Genomic DNA, 18,428 nt, shown 5'->3' on the forward strand with positions numbered 1-18,428 from the left:
TGTAACGTTGCTAAGATTATTCCAACAAGCCACAGAGCATACATGTTTTAAGACACAGGCAAGCACATCTGGGAAATCTGGTTTTGTTTGACCAAAATCTGCCCTAATTGAGACAAGTGCCCTGTGTAAGTTAAATATAGTAAATGTTACCTTAAAATACATCTCTAATGATCACCACATGTACACACACATCCACGTTACAATTTCAGGCTCTGTTAATGTGATTCCAAGTCCAGCATGGAGCAGTTATCATGGTTTCAGTGAAACCTGTAGGCCCATGGCACTTGCAGAACTGTGGGGACCTTTGACTAGGGAGTTTAAGTTCAACCTCACTCTTATTTAGCAATATCTGAACAGCTCTGAGTTTTCTGAAGCAAATAGAAACACAATTCACATCTTACCAAGGCAAACAAGTATTAGAAATCCTTTCCTCCTAACTTTGTGATTTATTTGTTTTGCAGAATCATTTCAGTGGAAAACACATTTTATCAAAACAAAATTTGAAATGATATCTTTGCAGTAGCTTACACTTTGTACATTTTGTACACTTTGAGCTAGGAGCTACTTCAGCTGAAATATCTATTTTCTGTATTTAGTAAACTATCTTTTCACTCAAAATTATTTTCAATCCGTCAATGAACGCACTACTCACAAAAACTAAATACTAGTAACATAATCTTCATGCAGACAACCTGAAAAATAAAGCTTTATTGTGGGGTGATCTTCTAAGTCAACAGCACCAGATCACAGTCAGCCACACGCCTTAAAATTTTACGATTACTGTCAACGGACACTTCCAAAATGATTTCAATGTGAAAAACAGCAGCATTTTGTTGTCATAAAAATACACAACAGTCAGGACAAAAAAAAAGTCATTTGAGTTATGTTAATGGAATTGGGTAGCAGATCGTTCTGTTTCTAAATAGCCTTCTTCCCAGATTCAGCAGGCTGGTAAATGTCATAAACTGAGATTATGCACTGGCTGCTACCAGTGCCTAAAAACGTGGCTGCTTCATAAGTCTTCATACTTCTTATACTATGTAGTCTAGAAAGTTGAAAAGATAATTTTGAATCTACCATTTAACTTGAAACTTGTAAGAAAGCAGATACAATTTAATGGCTCAATCTTTAATGGCAATGAGCTGTTTCACAATATCTGTTTCTTCATCACTGCGTTAGGGAAAGAAAAAAAAAAGGACAACTATTGCTTACAGTTAACTGTACTTCAGTGAAGTTAGAGATTGTTTTCCCCATGTTCAGTAAAAAAAGAATACTCTAATTGTATTAAGAAAAAAAGACATGGTAAGATCATAAAGAATGTGACAGGATCAAAAGTTTTGTTTCACAATGTTTTATCAAAACACTTCAATGTCAAGGCTAACTTGAGGGTATTACAGACTTATTTAGAGACTTTAACCCTACTCACCTGCCATATCCACTACAACAAGTGGAACAAGACTCAGAGGCATAGAATCGCCATTCACAAGAATATTAGAAAGCTAGAACATCCCACAAGTTGGGCCATATCCTTAAATCCTACTACTATACTTAAACCAGCATAACCTAGAACCACAGTCAGCTCCTCTAACTTACCCAGTTGATCAGTTTACCTGCCCTTTACCACTATCCCAGTCAGCAGAGCACCAAGAATCTGAACAAAACTCACTGCTCTCTTTCTCAAACCTAAAGCTCTAGAGTCACTGCTGGATTTGTCATGAGAGGATGTGAATATTCATGCCCCAACTTCTCCTAATACGTGGGCTGTTAACAAAGAATATACTTAGCAAGCTACTGAACACTTAAACTTTAGTATAACAGTGTAGATAAGTAAACATTCTTACCTCACGTGAATTGGTGTAGCCCAACAGCAGATTTGCTGCTTTAATGTCAGCGTGAACATACTCATTTTCATGTATATATTCCAAAGTATCCAGCTATGAAGGGATTTAAAACAAAAAAGAAAGCATCATCTCCACTCCACCCTCAACTCTACCAGCAAATATGTCACACATACACAGTGAAGTCAAGGGCTACACAGACTGAGGTGACCATTTTTAGTTAGAGGACTGCTCACTGTGCCCACAGGGTCCAAAGGTCCTACCTTGCCATGAGTATCCCTGTGTAACTGCCATGAGAATACCAGGTCACAAAGCAAAAAGAAAAAGCACTTAATAAACTCTGGAAGAACATAGGAGAGCACACAGTCAGACCTGAAAGTTTGTAATATGTTTGATTATGACAATTATTACATGGCTTGCATCTCAAATCACCATCCCCTCCTCACTGTCATCTTTCTTCAGCTCTTTACTGAGATGCAACAGCTCTAACTGATACTTAAAAAACATGTGTGCACTTGGCAAATCATAAAAGGGCAATCTTGGCTGTTGAGGAGTGTAAAAATAGCCAAAGAGTGTTCAAAGTTTATCAATGATACGATTGTAAGAGCCCTTCACCTCATGTTATTTTTGTTTTAGCTTAGAAGTAAACTTTGCAGGTGTCCAGTCTAAAGCCCTGCTTCAAGCAGTGGCAATGTAAGTTAGGCCAGGTTGTACTGTCAAGTTTTAGAAGTCTCCCATGATGGGTGTTGTCCAACCTCTGGGATACACGCTCTAGAACAACGCTATTCTTTCTGCAAAAACTTTTCCTTAAGATTCAATTAGAATTCCTCTTCTTTGAAGTTACAACCATTGCCTCTGCTCCACTTGCTGTGCACTTCCATGCAGTAATAGCAGTCATTAACAAGTTAAAGCACAAATGAGCACATAATACAACGTTCTGTTAGAACACAAAAGTTCTGAACTGGTCTTTGGAACTGATGTTTGCACACCAGCCTTATCCTGCCTGTACTACCAGTGGAGTCGTGCAGTTCAGCAAACACAAATTTTTGCATTCAGGCATGCAATTGTGAACACTGACAAATATGGATGTCTAATACAAAACCCTTCAAACTCTGAAAGAAAAAAAAAAAAATCAATACATGTTAAAGCACGAGAATGGGCTTACACAGCTCAGTCTAGACACACTTTTTGAAGCGTATGGTCTGTTTTCACCTATTAGAAAAAGTTTGGTTTGAGATTCCCAACATTCAATCCACAGATCTTACACTCCATGCTAACTGTATTTTTAAAAGAATGAAAAAAATTAAGGAAATGCACACTACTTACATACATTTAATTTCTAAACTCAACAGCTACCTACATTAACTTCATCATTTCAGGAAGATGATTTTATTAGTTGGATTCAGCAATTTGAGGCACAGCAATTTCCCTTCTCTGTATACATACCATTCGTGCCCCAAGTTGCAGAACAGTCTCCTTCTTAAATCTGCTTCCACAGTCTTGAAAGATTCTTTGAAGGTCTTCCCCCAGTCTCTCCATGACCATGAATCTATAGCTGTGCAGAAATCCACAAAAGGGAGAATACCTTAGAGACAAGACGGCGCATCTGTGGCAGCTCCACTTTGTTGAAAAGTGATCTTCAGTCAATTTCAGGCTCAATTTCAATTCATCTTATTACCTTTTTCCCTTGTGCTCAGCCAAGCCTGATCCCCAAAACACTGGGATTCCTAAGCATCTTATTTTTTTGAGATTCATCCATTTTCTTACTGAAATAGTAATAAAGAAAATATAAAATTGGGTTAAAGGTAACCAGAGAATATTCAGAGTTTCATTTCTTTTTTGGCTATGGAGCCAAAACTGAGAATAAACAATGAAACAAGTATGACTTATTTTGCAGTTACTGTAGCAAACAAGAGATCACAGCTTTATCCTGAAGTTCTCTGCGCATTCTCCAAGACAGGAAGTATTTGTTTTTGTAGCAACACGGTAATTTGTTCCCTTCAAAGGCAGACAAACAACGATCAGTAGCTGTCAAAGTCTTTTGGAAGCACTACTTCACTTCATACGGTGCTTCAACAAGTGCTTATGCCTATCAGTGGTTTCACTCATCGGAAGTCTTTAGGACAGTTCCTACAAATACATCCCATGCCAAAGTGTCTGTGGAATCAAGTGCCTTGATTTCTGCTAAAGCCTGTGATGATTACACAAGTTCCTAACTTTGTACATGGGAATAGTAACTAGCAGAATTACAGCTGCAAATGGGTCAGTGAAGTACTGCTGTTCTAAGGCTGACAGCTCCCTGGGGCCATACACTGTTGTGCACTTTCTAACACATTTGTCATACTTCTGTTTTCTCTTCCAACCAGAAAGAACAAAGATAACATTGAAATAAAGAAACTTACAGCAAAATAAAATTATCACTGCAGCAGGCAAAATCAGTTCAGTGTATGTGAAGTGAATTGACTGTCATGCTCCAAAGCATCAGTTCTTATCAGACAAATGAAAACAAAATTATTCTTCAACTGAATCAGAATTCAATGCTTGTCGTTTTCTTAATTTGTTGATCTATTACTTACTTTGCTCTTGTTTTGCAGCCCGTTGGTAAAATTTCAGTTCAGAAAATAAGGGGCCATTTTCAAGATACTCCTATTTAGAAATAAACAAACAGTACAATAAAATTCCTCAGGAAGACACCAGATTGTAATCAAAGGTCCTAGAGAAATTCAAAGAGATTTAAAATCACTTTTTCCACCTCCCACATAGCACGCTATCTGAAATGCAGGTTTAATAAGTAGTTATTTGGCAATGCACTTTCATACAACACAGATTCTTTCAGGAATTAAGATATTATTTTAAGAAATCCTATCGATCGGACACGTTTTAATTCATAGCTTGATTTTCCTTACCTAACTATTCAGGGCAGCAATCAAGAAAGAATCAAGTCAAGGAAATACCATGTGTTGTGGGAACACCAAGTACATCCTTTAGCAGGGAAAGTACATCAAGATGTTAAAAAAAAAACAAACAAACAACGACATATAAAATAAAAACTACAAAACATCACCACAAGCATGCAACATGCACTGAATGCTGACAATAAGGATAGATAATTAAGAGAAAGCTCTGCATACAAGTTAACAACTTAGAAATGAGATCTAAACATTACCACTTTAATTACATGCGTTGCATCATCTTCTACTGGAACATGAATATGAGGGGAAGCTGCAAAATGAGAAAGAGAGGATCAAGCTGCGTGAAATAAAGTGGCAAAGAGCAAGCTAAGATTAACTAAGGTGATCAGAAAAACACATGACAAAGGTATCCAACATTCTATTTGAATTCCTACTTTTAAAGGTCAAAGATTTGCAAATTTAAAAATAAACAACAAATCAACAAAGTAGTGTAAAAGTTTAATCAACAAGCATAGAAGCAATTTTAACCCACGTTTTCAGAGCTGTCTCCTTCAGTGCTAACTAAGGAGTAAGCAGGACGTCCCCACTGCACGTTTTCACCACAATGAGGTATTCCATTATAACAGACTACCAGTCAATTGGATAACCTCTGTATTTGGCTCCTGTCAATCCACTGTCGTGACAAAGACACCACTAAGAAGTTATGACCTACATTATGCCTCTAGACAAGATTGTCGGCTTTCCTCCAACCCAAATTACTCCGGCCTCAGAACCTCAATTTCTATTCTGACATTATTTAGACACTGGCCTAAGTTAGCGATAGCACAGCCATCACCTGTCTAAAAGTGGAGATGAGGGATTGTGCCTCAGTACAATCAGAAATTTCAAAACAATAATTGACCACATGTGCCAATTACAGCCCAGGAGACAGAACCTTTCTGCACAGACAATGTGATTCTATTTAATTCTGACCCTGAGAGAACTATCAGCTCTCTCTGATAGTACTGAAGCTACAGAGAGCTATACTGGGATTAAAATTTAATGAGACTAAATCATCTTTTAGAATCATCATTGGAAAAAAAAAAAAAAAAAAAAGTAGAAAGAATACAGTTCCTAGGAAATAAGTGTTCCTTTCAAACTTCTTGCAATGATCAAATACCAACAACAGTCCAGGTGAGAAACACTTCAACTGTCAGCACACACCAAAAATAGACCACTTTTATCCACACAATAAAAATAATAAAAATAAGTAAACTTGACCAAACCAGCCAAGCTTATATTTTTTTAGGGTCAGAAAATACAAACAGATTTCTTCAGATGTCATCATCTTCCTTCAACTTTACTCAGGCTCTGGGTTCAATGTGGCAGCATTGCACCCCAACCCCCACAGCTGTCCTTCACGCTGTTGTCAGCTTGACCACCTCACCATGAATGTTTCTGTTAACGGCACATGAAGATAAAATGAACGTATTCCAAAACAGTAGCTCTGGAATGCATGAACTATCCACGGACTCGGGTGGGTACCAGTCCTGTTCAGTACACAATTCAAAACTATTCTTAGGAACAGCAAGGAAATTTCGGTAAACTCTGTTCTTACCATTTTCTTGTACTAAACTGGGAATTAAGGCACAGGTGCCGAGGTTTTTATCTTTCTTTGTCACACGTTGGCTAGGTGCTAACAGCTGAAGATACTAGCTTAAAAGAACACATCCCATGTGTTCTCATTGTATTCAATAATGTCACACTACTCAAGCAGAATTAGATGCACTCTCTTACTGACACGGATCAGAAAACAACCTGTGTATAAAAAAAATTATTTCAATACCAAATTACTTAACAGAGGCTTGATAGGTACAGAGGAGTAACAAATGTATTTCAAAGACTGATCTAACTTCCCTGTAGACATCTTGACATTTTATAAAGAGAGGCCTGATTCATGTAATCTGGAACAGACAGTAACAGCTGTCAGGGTAACGAAGAAGAGCAATTAACAGGAGATAGCCCAGCAAAAGGGCCTAACCCTCATGGTTCTCACATTGTAACTGTGCGGATGCTTTTTGGAGTAATGCTGAATGAATATCCTGAAGAAAAATAAAACCAAACCTAACTGCAATCTGTCACAACGTGCAAAGGAAGAGACTTTTAGACAAAGCTCAAGAAGACAGAGAAACAGATGCTCTAGAAAATGACTTTCAAATATACAAAAGGAAAAACTGAATGATCATCCTTACCTCACGTACATGAAATAAGGCAGAACATACAGAACGGATAATATCCTACACCTCTTATGCACATAAAGCTCAGATAATCGCATACTTACAGATAGCTAGAAGTTGCCTATGTACCTTTTATTGTATATTTTAATTAACTATTCAAATATCAGGCAGCAGCATTTACCCATGGCGCAGAAATAAAACAGACTATTTTTTTGTCCATAAATATACATAAATGGTTTTTAAAAAATGGTCTCATTACTATGTATAGTTACTTAACAGACTGGAAAGGCTCCCAAGGTTTAACAAACAGTCTGATTACATACCTCATAGACCACCACCACAGACTCTCCTGCGAGTTTAGCTCATAGTTAATTACTGTATACTCGTAATTAGCCATGTGCTAGCCTCGTTCTGTGTGGTAGCACATGGCTATTTATAATATTACAATCAGTTAAATGCTAGACTGCAGGACAGTAAGCAGAGACCCTGCAGGAGGGCAATGCTGATATGCAGGAGGTCTCTGATGGTGTATAAGTACACACAGAGTACCAGAAGCACTATATGGTGAGATTATGTTTGCAAAGGGTATCTTAAAATAGCACAACAAATGTGAGAGTTCCCACTTTACACTGTGTTGCTCATATGAACTACAAATGCAGTTTCCTTACGTTGGGGGGGAAGAGCGTTCATGTATGCACACAATCAAAACCATTGTGTACCTAACTGTTAACTGGGAACACTGGCACAAGATGAATCCATGCAGGGGCTGTGGCTGTTTCCACCTCAAGCCAAGAAGAGTCCCACAAAACATTTGCAAAGGGCACAGCTCGATTTTTCTTTCCTCTCCTTCATTTTACAATCACAGCTCTCGTGCCACTGCAAAGTACAGAAATACTGAAACAAAGCAGTGTGGTGGGATACACAGTGTTGGTCATTACTTGTGACTATAGTGCCTACAGAACACCGCAAATAACTTACCTCACGTTGTCCAGAATTTCCTAATTTCATCTAGGCACAGCAGTTATAGTCTTACCATCCACCTGAATCACAGATTTCATCCAATTTGTTGCTGAGTGCCACAACCTTAACCAACGTAGCTTTGTAAACGTTAATACAGCATGATAACAGAAAGAGCTGTTAGAACAAAAACTGTGCTTTCCTACAACCACAAGCACAACTGAATTCAGTCAGACAAAGAAAGGTGTCAATTCTACTTGCCAGTTCAAATGTGCTTGTTACAGATTTAGCAGTTAATTTGTGGCAGTCACATGTGGAATACGGTGAAATATTTTCAATAGCTCTCACAGAACCAGTTTTGTTGACAAAGTTTACACGGTGGAAAAGAAAACAGCACTGATTTGGTAGTTAGCAAAATATCCCTGCTCCTGTCCACAGCTGGTGTCTTTGCCACTGCTGCATATTTTGAGGATATATTTGTTTTGGCAACGTGAAAAAAGTATTTCAGAAGTTCTTGGGTTGCTAGCATTATGCTTTTGCTTTGTTTCAGTGGGTACCTAATCAGAAATACCACAACCCGATGTTACAAGCTCCCAATAAAAAAACCTGAAAAAACTCTGACCCCGCTGAGGTCAGCCAACAGCTGTTAAATCCAATGGCTGACAAAAGCATCGCTCAGAGCATCTAACAACTGAAAATAATCCAAGTTGCAGCTTTACAGTTACTAAAACCAGAATGTAAACAAATAAACAAGAAATAGCATCTGCTGTTTAGTACACAATTACACATATATCCTACATATGGAGAATATTAATGCAAATATTTAAAGGCAAGCAAAAAACATGGCTTCTTAGCCTCCCTCCCCAGCACTTCCTTCCATTCAGTGTTTCCCCAAGAACTGAAACATTCAGTGCTTTAAGTGTCTGATGATGCATCATCACTTCCTTGACACACTCTTTTCCAAGCAATGTTTATGAATATTTTTTCCTACATTCCTCTTCTATGTAGACTTACAAATGTAGCTTTATTACATGAATTACACATACATGTCCATCTGCCTCGCCTGTGAAATCATCTTCCACAGGACACAAGTAAACTGCTTTTTGAAAGAAAATTGTGCTTAACTGTCAGAGCGTTTTGCTGACACCTGTGAATGCCTCCAAGTGAAGGACACTCAGTACTGGCAGGAAATTTCACTGTATTGCTTACACACCTCTCTGTGAAACCTTTGTGATTCACCAAAGCTAAAGTTTTGCATTCTACAGCAACAGAAGCTCCCGTTTGCCTTTCAAAGTTAATTACTCTGAGCTGGAAGAGGCATGATACATCCTTTAACCCTAGGCAGAAAAGCTACACATGGTCTGCTCTTACAGCACTCTCAAACAGGAGCTCAGGCCTCTAATATTCTAAACGTGGTGCACAAACTGTTTTCTGGCAAGATTCTGCTCTAGCCCATCTGCCATTTTGATGTAGAGCCCACTAAGAAGGTATGATGCCAGTTTCAGTAGGTTACAGGTGCCAACGACAGCTGTAGAGAGTGCCCTCCATAAGGCAACAAGTGCCACATGTTTCAACCACAGTTTTTCCTTTTTACATATAATCCTATTCTGAAATACCTCCTTCACTGGGAAAAAAAATATTAATAAACCCGCCTTCTTCCCTTTTAGTTTTACTTAGCATGTCAGGGTCTTGGTCTCTGATCAGAATTCCTGCAAAGTGGACAAATAAAGAGCAAAACAACAACTCCCAAATCGCCACGCATATGGACAAACAAGGAAACAAAAGTGTCAGAACATTAAAGCACAATGGTAATGAGCTCTTGCAGCACCAGCAAGAACTTGGAGAAGCAAGAGAATTTCCTCTAACAGATGGAGCAATCTGAGCTTGTAACAAGTACCAGCCCTAGGTAACTGCTAAGTAACAAAAAGAGGCCAACTGTATGTTCTAACTTGCCTATAGGGTGAAAAGCTATCAATGTACATACAGCAAGTAGATTGCAAAAAGTTTAATATTACTGACTAGACAACAATACTTTCCTGAGGTGGCATTTATCTGGCAATGACTTTTTCACACTAAGGTTCACACCTGCAGGTACAATGAGTGCTTTGCTGAAAAGCACTTTCACACCTGAAGTTTGAGAAAGATCCATCCCTAGTCAGTCGCCTGCTAGTGCTTTTAATTACAGCTTTTTTTGCTATTAATATTCTTCTTTCCATTGAATTGAAACTGAATTTCCATTGAATTGAAAAAGATAATCCTGAACATATATAGTTAGATATTATTGCTACTGCATTGTTAATTTATTTGCTGCAGTACAGTAAATAATTTTGGAGAAGTTAATTTAAGCAATTATGTACCTCATCTCTCTAGAACCAATCACTGAAGTCTGCTTCCTAACTCAAACCAAGGAATGAACACTAAGGACGCGATAGAACATGGATAATGGCAATCAATGCTTCTGGTCCCTGGCACATTATACTCCCTAGCAAGGGTGTACAAAGTAGCCATGGAAATTTCTTTTTCTGAAATAGAAAAAACCTTTATTTGAGCCCATTCAGTCTATTTCTCAGAACACCAGGTCTCAAAGTGTCAACAGCAGAGCAAACCATGGTCCAAACTCAAAGTCAGAAGAGGCCACAATGACTACAGCTCTCTCTGACATTGGTACTAAAATACATTCATCCATTCAACCACTGTTTAGTGCACAGGCAGGTTTTTTTGGTTGGTTGGTTAGGTTTTTTTTGCCTCCTCTTGGAAAATGGAGAGAAAAAAGAAGAAAAAAATGTAGAAGAAAAAATAGCTAGGCAACTGACAGATCTCCAAGGAGGACAAGAGCATCACTGACTGCTGCATTATCACTTTCCTGAGCTTCTTATATCCTAACAACACCTGCAAATATAGCAGTCAAACAGCAATATACAAACACCTGCTACAAAGCCAGTCATGAAAAATGGTTTCAAAACTTTTTTACCTATCATTTATAAAGTTCTATTGCAATATACAGCTATAATACAGTTAGATCACATTTACCACATAGCAAGTAAAATACACAATCTAACAAAATATAAGTACATGTATTAAGAACTACCTGCTTTTGTTAGAAAGAAGTCTGAAAGCAGGTAATGCTGTGTACACCAGGTTTTACTGCAACAATGGAGTCTTAGCAAAACACTGTGTGACCTTTCTGAATTCAAATTTTCCATCCAAATTGTGCATTAATAGAGTCCTTGCAGCAGGACTACAGAATGATTTATATAAAGACCGCTGTTAATTACTGACTGCAATCAGTAAGATAAATGAGAGGATGTAAGGCTCTCAGTAGCACCCTCCTCAACTCTAGCTTCATTTTTGTATGTTCTGCCATGGTGCTCCACAGGGCTACAACCTATTTGTGAGACCAACAATATGTCATGTCCTCCCCTGGTTACTCTCCATTCTGTTCCTGCCTTATCAAAGGGGTAATGGTTCTGTCTGAGGTATCGGATGGCAAATCAGCACCAGGAACAAAAACCAGCATGTCAGAGCATAGGTAGGTCCAGTGTATGATCCGTACTGCTTTTGCTGGGACAAAAGCAATGTTTGAAAGAATATCTCTAGACAGTTCCCAGTGCTTCTGGCAGCAGAGGAAAGGCAGCTCTTTGGGAGCATTAGGAGGAATCAGTATTTGCCAGCCTCCTCCTATTTATCCTGGTTAAAACAAAAATGCAAAAGAAATCCAAGGGAAGGAACAAGTCAACAGAGAAACAGACAAGATGGCGCACAGACAGGAAAGAGCAACTAGAAAAAACAGTGAAAATGTTTACAATGCAGAACAAAACTTGTAGCTACTGGTAACTGTCACCTACATAATTAGAAGCCCTGCTCCTAAAGAGACTCCCAGCATTGTAGGGCTCCAGGTTAGTGAATGGCTTTCAGCAGCTTTGATTCAGTGAATCATAGAATCATAGAATCACCAAGGTTGGAAAAGACCTAAAAGATCACCCAGTCCAACCGTTCACCTATTCCCAATAGCTCCTTCTAAACCATGTCCCTCAACGCAACATCCAGTCTTTCCTTGAACACCCCCAGGGTCGGTGATTCCACCACCTCCCTGGGCAGTCCATTCCAGTGCCTGACCACCCTTTCTGAAAAGTAATACTTCCTCATGTCCAGCCTGAATTTCCCCTGGCGTAGCTTGAAACCATTCCCCCTGGTCCTATCACTAATGACACGAGAGAAGAGGCCGACCCCCAGCTCACTACAACCTCCCTTCAGGAAGTTATAGAGAGCAATAAGGTCTCCCCTGAGCCTCCTCTTCTCCAGGCTGAACATTCCCAGCTCCTTCAGCCTCTCCTCATATGGCCTGTGTTCCAGACCCCTCACCAGCTTCGTTGCCCTTCTTTGAACACGTTCCAGGGCCTCAATATCTTTCTTGCAGTGAGGGGCCCAAAACTGGACACAGTACTCGAGGTGCGGCCTGACGAGTGCTGAATATAGGGGAACAATCACCTCTCTGCTCCTGCTTGCAACACTGTTTCTGATGCAAGCCAGGATGCCATTGGCCTTCTTGGCCACCTGGGCACACTGTCGGCTCACGTTCAGCCGAGCATCAATCAATACCCCCAGGTCCATTTCCTCTACGCAGTCCTCCAGCCACACCGCCCCAAGCCTGTAGCGTCGCCTGGGGTTGTTGTGGCCGAAGTGCAGGACCCGGCATTTGGCCTTGTTGAAACTCATCCCATTGGCTCCAGCCCAGCTCTCCAGCCTGTCCAGATCCCTCTGTAGGGCGTCGCTACCCCCAGGCAGATCCACGCTTCCAGCCAATTTGGTGTCATCTGCGAATTTACTGAGGGTGCACTCGATGCCCTCATCGAGGTCATCAATAAAGATATTGAAGAGGACAGGCCCCAGCACCGACCCCTGCGGAACACCACTCACGACCGGTCGCCAGCTGGATTTGACTGGATTTGACAGAACCTTCCAAGGAATGCACCTCTAGTAAACACGTTTTGCAGAGATGGTGTAAAATATCTCAAGTACGTTGGTGTAGATTAATGGAGTATGGAGTACCCTTAATGGCAAATTAAGCTATAACAACGCACATCAAAATCTTTACACCACTACAGTAAAAATACTTGTTAGAAGATACAGACAGAAAAGTTAACCTTTACTTTTATAAAAGGGCCGTGCTGCTCATATCTGGCAGGGAATTGAATCCGACTCCACTTTCCTGTCTTACCCACCTCTCCACAGTTCTTTCTGCATTAGCTTCTCACTGAAATTTTAGTGGCCACTCTCACATTTTGATGCATACGTATTAGAAACTAGGCTGAAAAGCACAGAGAAAGAAGTTGGCTCAGCACCAAGAATCTGTGTATCATCATCACTCTCCTTGCCATTCAGACTCTCTTCTGTAGGGATATGGTACACATTACTAAATATGAACATGCATCTAAGATAAGGATGTGGACAAACAAGAAAGTTTCACTCAGTGTCAATACGAGGATATATTTTGCCCATTACCTCTTTTAATTGTAAGATAAGGTATAAGGGGAACAAAGCCTTCAGTTCAGTCCTACATGTAACATTCACTGTCATCCTAAAAGAAAAAATTAAACGAACACAAACACCATTACAAGTGGCAGCTGTAATTCCTTAGCTATGGTGTCACTTATGACAAGACATCTAATTGCAATACCAAGGGTTCCAGGCTGTATTCTCATTCTCAGCAAATCCACTGACTGCTTCCTGTTCCAGTCCAGTGGGACTCAAACTGCAACAAACACCACAAGACATGAAATCATCTCAGCAGTCTGAACAATCAGGCAAATAACTGATAAAATCTATAAGATACCAACTGAATTCCATGTGCTCTACCACACACAAGGTCCACTGCAATTTGACTGTAAACGGCAGCTACATTTCGACTCAGGAACGTTTTCTGTCTGGCCTGAATTACACCCACAGCTACAGCCTTACTTTCTGCACTGCATCTGCACACCCTCCTCTGTGAGAGCCTTCTAAAAGCTTCTGTCTGCCATTCCTTTGGATCCTGACCCCCACTTGACATCCCTGTACCCTCTCCCACGATTCATCCTTGAATGGCAATATCCAGAAGTAACGTAATTTTACTTCTTAGCTCCCGCCAAGCTCTGTTTTCTTATGGTAACATTTTTCATATTTTCTCTAGGTACAGCAACTCTCAAATGTGAACAACCAGCAGTATAAAGAAGTTCATAAAAAGCTATCATACACATCAGAAGAAAAAGAATGTAAATATTCTTAGCATGCTGGCCTTTGACTCCTCTAACCGCAGATAGCTGAAACTCTTATCATCCCCACTGGTTCAGTTTGCAGAGCCATTAGGTACATGTGAACTGCATCAATTCCAGAAGAAATGAAACTATAGAAGCCCACCACACATACTCAAACTCTTAACATGAACATAAGGATTCACAACAGTTTCTTCCTCAAATCACACACTTAAGAAATTCTGCGCAGCAGAGCACACCAAAACTAGTCCAAAAAAAGAAAAAAAACAAAAAACAAAAAAACCCTTAAATATAGGGCAGATGTAGGCCACGGCCAGCAGCTATTGCCAGTTACTCATATAATTGTTACAACAAACCACCGATGAACAAACACAGCTTTAATTTTCTAATTTTATCAAAGTTTTTCCAGTGACTGTGTTTACTTCGTTGGAAAGCAGAAGCAGTGGCTTTTTTCCTTTTTTCTTAATTTTTTTTATTTACACTGAAATCTCAGTGCCTATACATGTCTTCAGTCCCACCCTCTCTCCAATAAACAATTAAATGTAAAAAAAATAAATTTCCACAGAAACCTGAAGTCCAGATGTGCAAGAAAAACTGTCCACTCCCCTTCAATTTACAGCCACACATTACTAGCTGGAAGTATAACTATATGCAAACAACACCTGACCACATATGGGATCATCACATCATGGAACAAAAGATGGGCCTTTAGTTGACATTCTGCTGAGATTAGCCATAACAGACAAGAGGAGAAAAAAAAAAGAACAAGAGGAGGAAAAAAGAAGAAGGAAAGGAAGAGCAGTTTGGTGCAAGTGTTCCCAAACAGTTGGAAGCAGACAAGCACAATGAGTTAACCAGTCACAACAAAGATCATAGTAAGTCTGCTACTGAAAGAATAGTGGCATGCAAGTTCCTCATTTATGACTGCAAACACGACAAGAGGAAACACACTAATCTTTATAAAGAAAATGCATCTCTTTATGCAGTAGGTGCCTGATCCTACAGTCTGACACTGATGGACAACTCCTTTTAGGTCTGCAGGGCACTGCTAGACTCAGTGTGGCTTCACAGAGATGAAGAAGAGCCTCTGTGCAGAACATCTTTTGCTTTACTAAAGCAAAACAAATGAAAAAAAAAAAAAAAAAAAGCATCTTTTGCTTTACTTCAGAAGATGAGTGACCGGAACTGCACACATGCAGTAGAAAGAAGAAGAAAAAAACAAAACTTATAATGCTGCCTTTGAAAACAGGATTTGTTCTTTCCTACAGATCAGCAATAGCTGCCTGCATATGCGCAGTGACTCAGAATGCTTTACAAAGTGCCTCACAATGACTCATTCCTTGCCACACTCACACCAAGTGAAAGTTTCTTCTGAAGAAAGTACAGAAACATAATAAGTACAGAATAAATACAGAAACAAATGAAGACTGGCAATTACACCTCCTGCGGTTTATGCCTCTGATTCACGTGAGAACATCAAGACGAAACTCACACGTCGCCCTTATCATTACTGTGGGTTTTACCTCAATACACCGCATTTTACCTAAGTAGATCAGGCCAAACCCGCCCTGGCCGATCTGGCTGCCCAGCCTCCACGTTTTTCCCTCGGTGTCCTTCAGGATCATGTCTCTCGGCAGAGGAACAGGCAGCTTGCCCCTGCCGCGCTCCTTGGGCGGCATCGCACCCTGAGGGGATGAAAGGAAAGTAAAAAAAGTTGACTTTCCTCCGAAAAAAGCGAGATCCTTTGCCGGCCGGGCCCGAGGAAGGCGCCCAGCACTCCGCGGCCGTCGGGGAGGCGCCGAGCCCCGCCGGCCGCACACCCACCCTCAGCCGGCCGCCAACGTCCTCGCCGCCGACACCCCCCGGCCCCCTGAGCGCCCGCGGCCTACCCCCGCCTCCGCTCACCAACTTCCCGACAAGGAACTTCCCGCAGGCCTGTCTTGGGCGGCACACCGCTTTCCCGGGGGAAACTCCGGGGCGGGGACGGGGCGGGACAACCACGGCCGGGCCGCGCGCTCTGCCCGCCCGCTGCTTCTCTTCCCGCCGTTCCCGCCCTATGGCCGCCGTTCCCGCCCTGGGATCTGCGCTGAGCGCGCGCCGTACCGCTCCCACAGAACCACAGAACCGCAGAACCGCAGAATGGCCGGGGTTGGAAGGGACCTCAAGGATCACCAAGCTCCAACCCCCTGCCACATGCAGGGCCACCAACCTCTACATTTAATACCTGCCCAGGGCCCCATCCAACCTGGCCTTGAACACCTCCAGGGACAGGGCATCCACAGCCTCTCTGGGCAGCTGTTCCAGCACCTCACCGCTCTCATAGCAAAGAACTTCCCCCTGACATCCAACCTCAGTCTTTGCATTTTATCACTAATCTATACACCCAGGCATACCTTGGATCTCATCTTCAGACTGTTTTAGAAAAAAAAAAGGCACTAATCACTAAAACGTTTTACCAACAGATCAAGGCCCTGCTGGGGTGGGGGGATGATTCCAAGAGAATAAGCAAAATCCAGATCGTCTTCTGTGTCTACACTTCGCAAGTAACAGATCATGACTGCAAAGCATGCATCAGCATCAATCAGCATCAGTAGAGGAGAAGATAAAAGTAAGGACTTTTAAAATAAAACATAGTAAGGACCTTACAGCAAAAAGGGCTTTTTTCATTGCTGGTAGCGTATACCACATTAGTGTTTTTGAAGACTTAGGTTATATATGTAACATCCAAGTGACTCATGCAGCAGAAATACAGCATAGGTGGTAGACTTAGACCCCACACAGCTGTAAAAAAGTTGTCTTGCATTACTTAAAAGAAGTTCTAGGTTCACAACCATCTAGGTTTTCATCCAGAGGCAAGACTATCTGAAATCTTTCCCGTCTTTACTAATTGTTTTACAAGCTGTAAAATTCAACATGGTATGAATAAAGTATATTCTCTACAAGTCAGAGGAGAGAGATCCCAGAAACAAGAAGCATTTGTTTTTGCATCAACTCTGCCCTTGTGGGGTCCATCTGCAGTACTACATCCCCCAGCACATGAAGGATGTGGAGCTGTCAGAGCAGGTCCAGAGGAGGGCCATAAAGCGATCAAAGGTTTACAGCACCTCTCCTATGAAGAAAGGTTGAAGAAGTGGGGCTTATTCAGCCTAGATAAGGCTAAAAAACAAAACAGAACAAAAGCACCCAAGACTTAAACATTTAAGCTTTCGTCATCATTTGGAGAGTTAAAAACTTGCAGAAATAAATGCGCTGAAATACAATAGAAATTATGGTTATCATAAAGATTTACTGCAAAAAGTTCTTGAGTAGTTCAAGCTACTTCTGAGGAGTGTTTGTTATCTAAATCAAGGTGCTTATTAATAAAGAACTACAGCAAATAGAAAATAAAAAAAGCCGACACCAATTTTGCCGGTAAATTGCCTGCTCCAGAAATAAGCATATGTATATAACCAATTAAAAAGCAACAAACTTCACTACATTTACTTGAGGAAAAAAAAAGAGCAGATTAGGAAGAAGCAGTAGGTCATCTTCACCCTAAAAATAGAGCATCGCTGTGTTTTGTGGGAAGGACTGAGAAAGCCTCACTTATTATCAGCCAGCAAGCCTCTCAAGAAACATGAGCTCGTTAGTCAGGTTAAAGCCTCAATTTCCCTTTCACAGTAGCTTCAAATTAGCAGTTTGAGAACTGTGATGGAAGAGGATATAAATGCCTAAAATATTTATTTATTTGTGTTTTCTCTGGTGTGGTGGTTTGTCATTTTTTTTGTTTTTGCTGTTGATCATTCGTTTTTTTTCTTTTATTTCTTGCAGAAACACCGATTATGATGGAAGCTATTTCCCTTCAAGGTAAGACAGCCAACATTATTGCTAAGTTCAAGAATCCTTACAGGAGAAAAATATGTATGCTAATAAGAATAAAAATATACAAATCCTGCCAGCACACAACTGAGCATGACCTTAGTTGCATACCTTATGCCTAGACAGAAACAGTTTTTTTTCCACTGAGTAGTTTTCTGGGTTGTTGTTGTTTTTTTTTAATTTTTTTAGCTGGGTGAAAGGAGAACTATAAGGCTTACTGATCAAGATGTAGTAATGTATGTGGTCTGCGTTAAAGGTAAGGGATAAGCACACCTTTTCCTGCTAGTGAGTATTTTACTACTGCTTATGATACTATTTTTCTAATGAACACATGCTGCCTAAAGATGTCAGCTTCTGAGACTCAAGAATAGGCACTGAAAATCAAATTATTGTTAT

At 40.5% G+C, this 18,428-nt stretch overlaps 1 protein-coding gene across 1 annotated transcript in view; it reads right to left on the minus strand.

The window, feature by feature from the left end:
• The window catches only part of VRK2 (VRK serine/threonine kinase 2), a gene marked incomplete at both ends in the record, with an annotated part of 44,969 nt that extends 29,116 nt beyond the window's left edge, over positions 1–15,853 (minus strand). Inside the window, 6 exons of the mRNA XM_079532902.1 lie at positions 1,842–1,934; positions 3,285–3,393; positions 3,517–3,604; positions 4,415–4,484; positions 5,005–5,060; positions 15,718–15,853. Coding sequence (XP_079389028.1) covers positions 1,842–1,934; positions 3,285–3,393; positions 3,517–3,604; positions 4,415–4,484; positions 5,005–5,060; positions 15,718–15,853 — 552 coding nt within the window. The remainder of the gene's footprint in view (positions 1–1,841; positions 1,935–3,284; positions 3,394–3,516; positions 3,605–4,414; positions 4,485–5,004; positions 5,061–15,717) is intronic.
• Positions 15,854–18,428: the final 2,575 nt, after the last annotated feature.

This window comes from Tetrao urogallus, assembly GCF_951394365.1.
Source record: "Tetrao urogallus genome assembly, chromosome: 2".
Taxonomy (NCBI): domain Eukaryota; kingdom Metazoa; phylum Chordata; class Aves; order Galliformes; family Phasianidae; genus Tetrao; species Tetrao urogallus.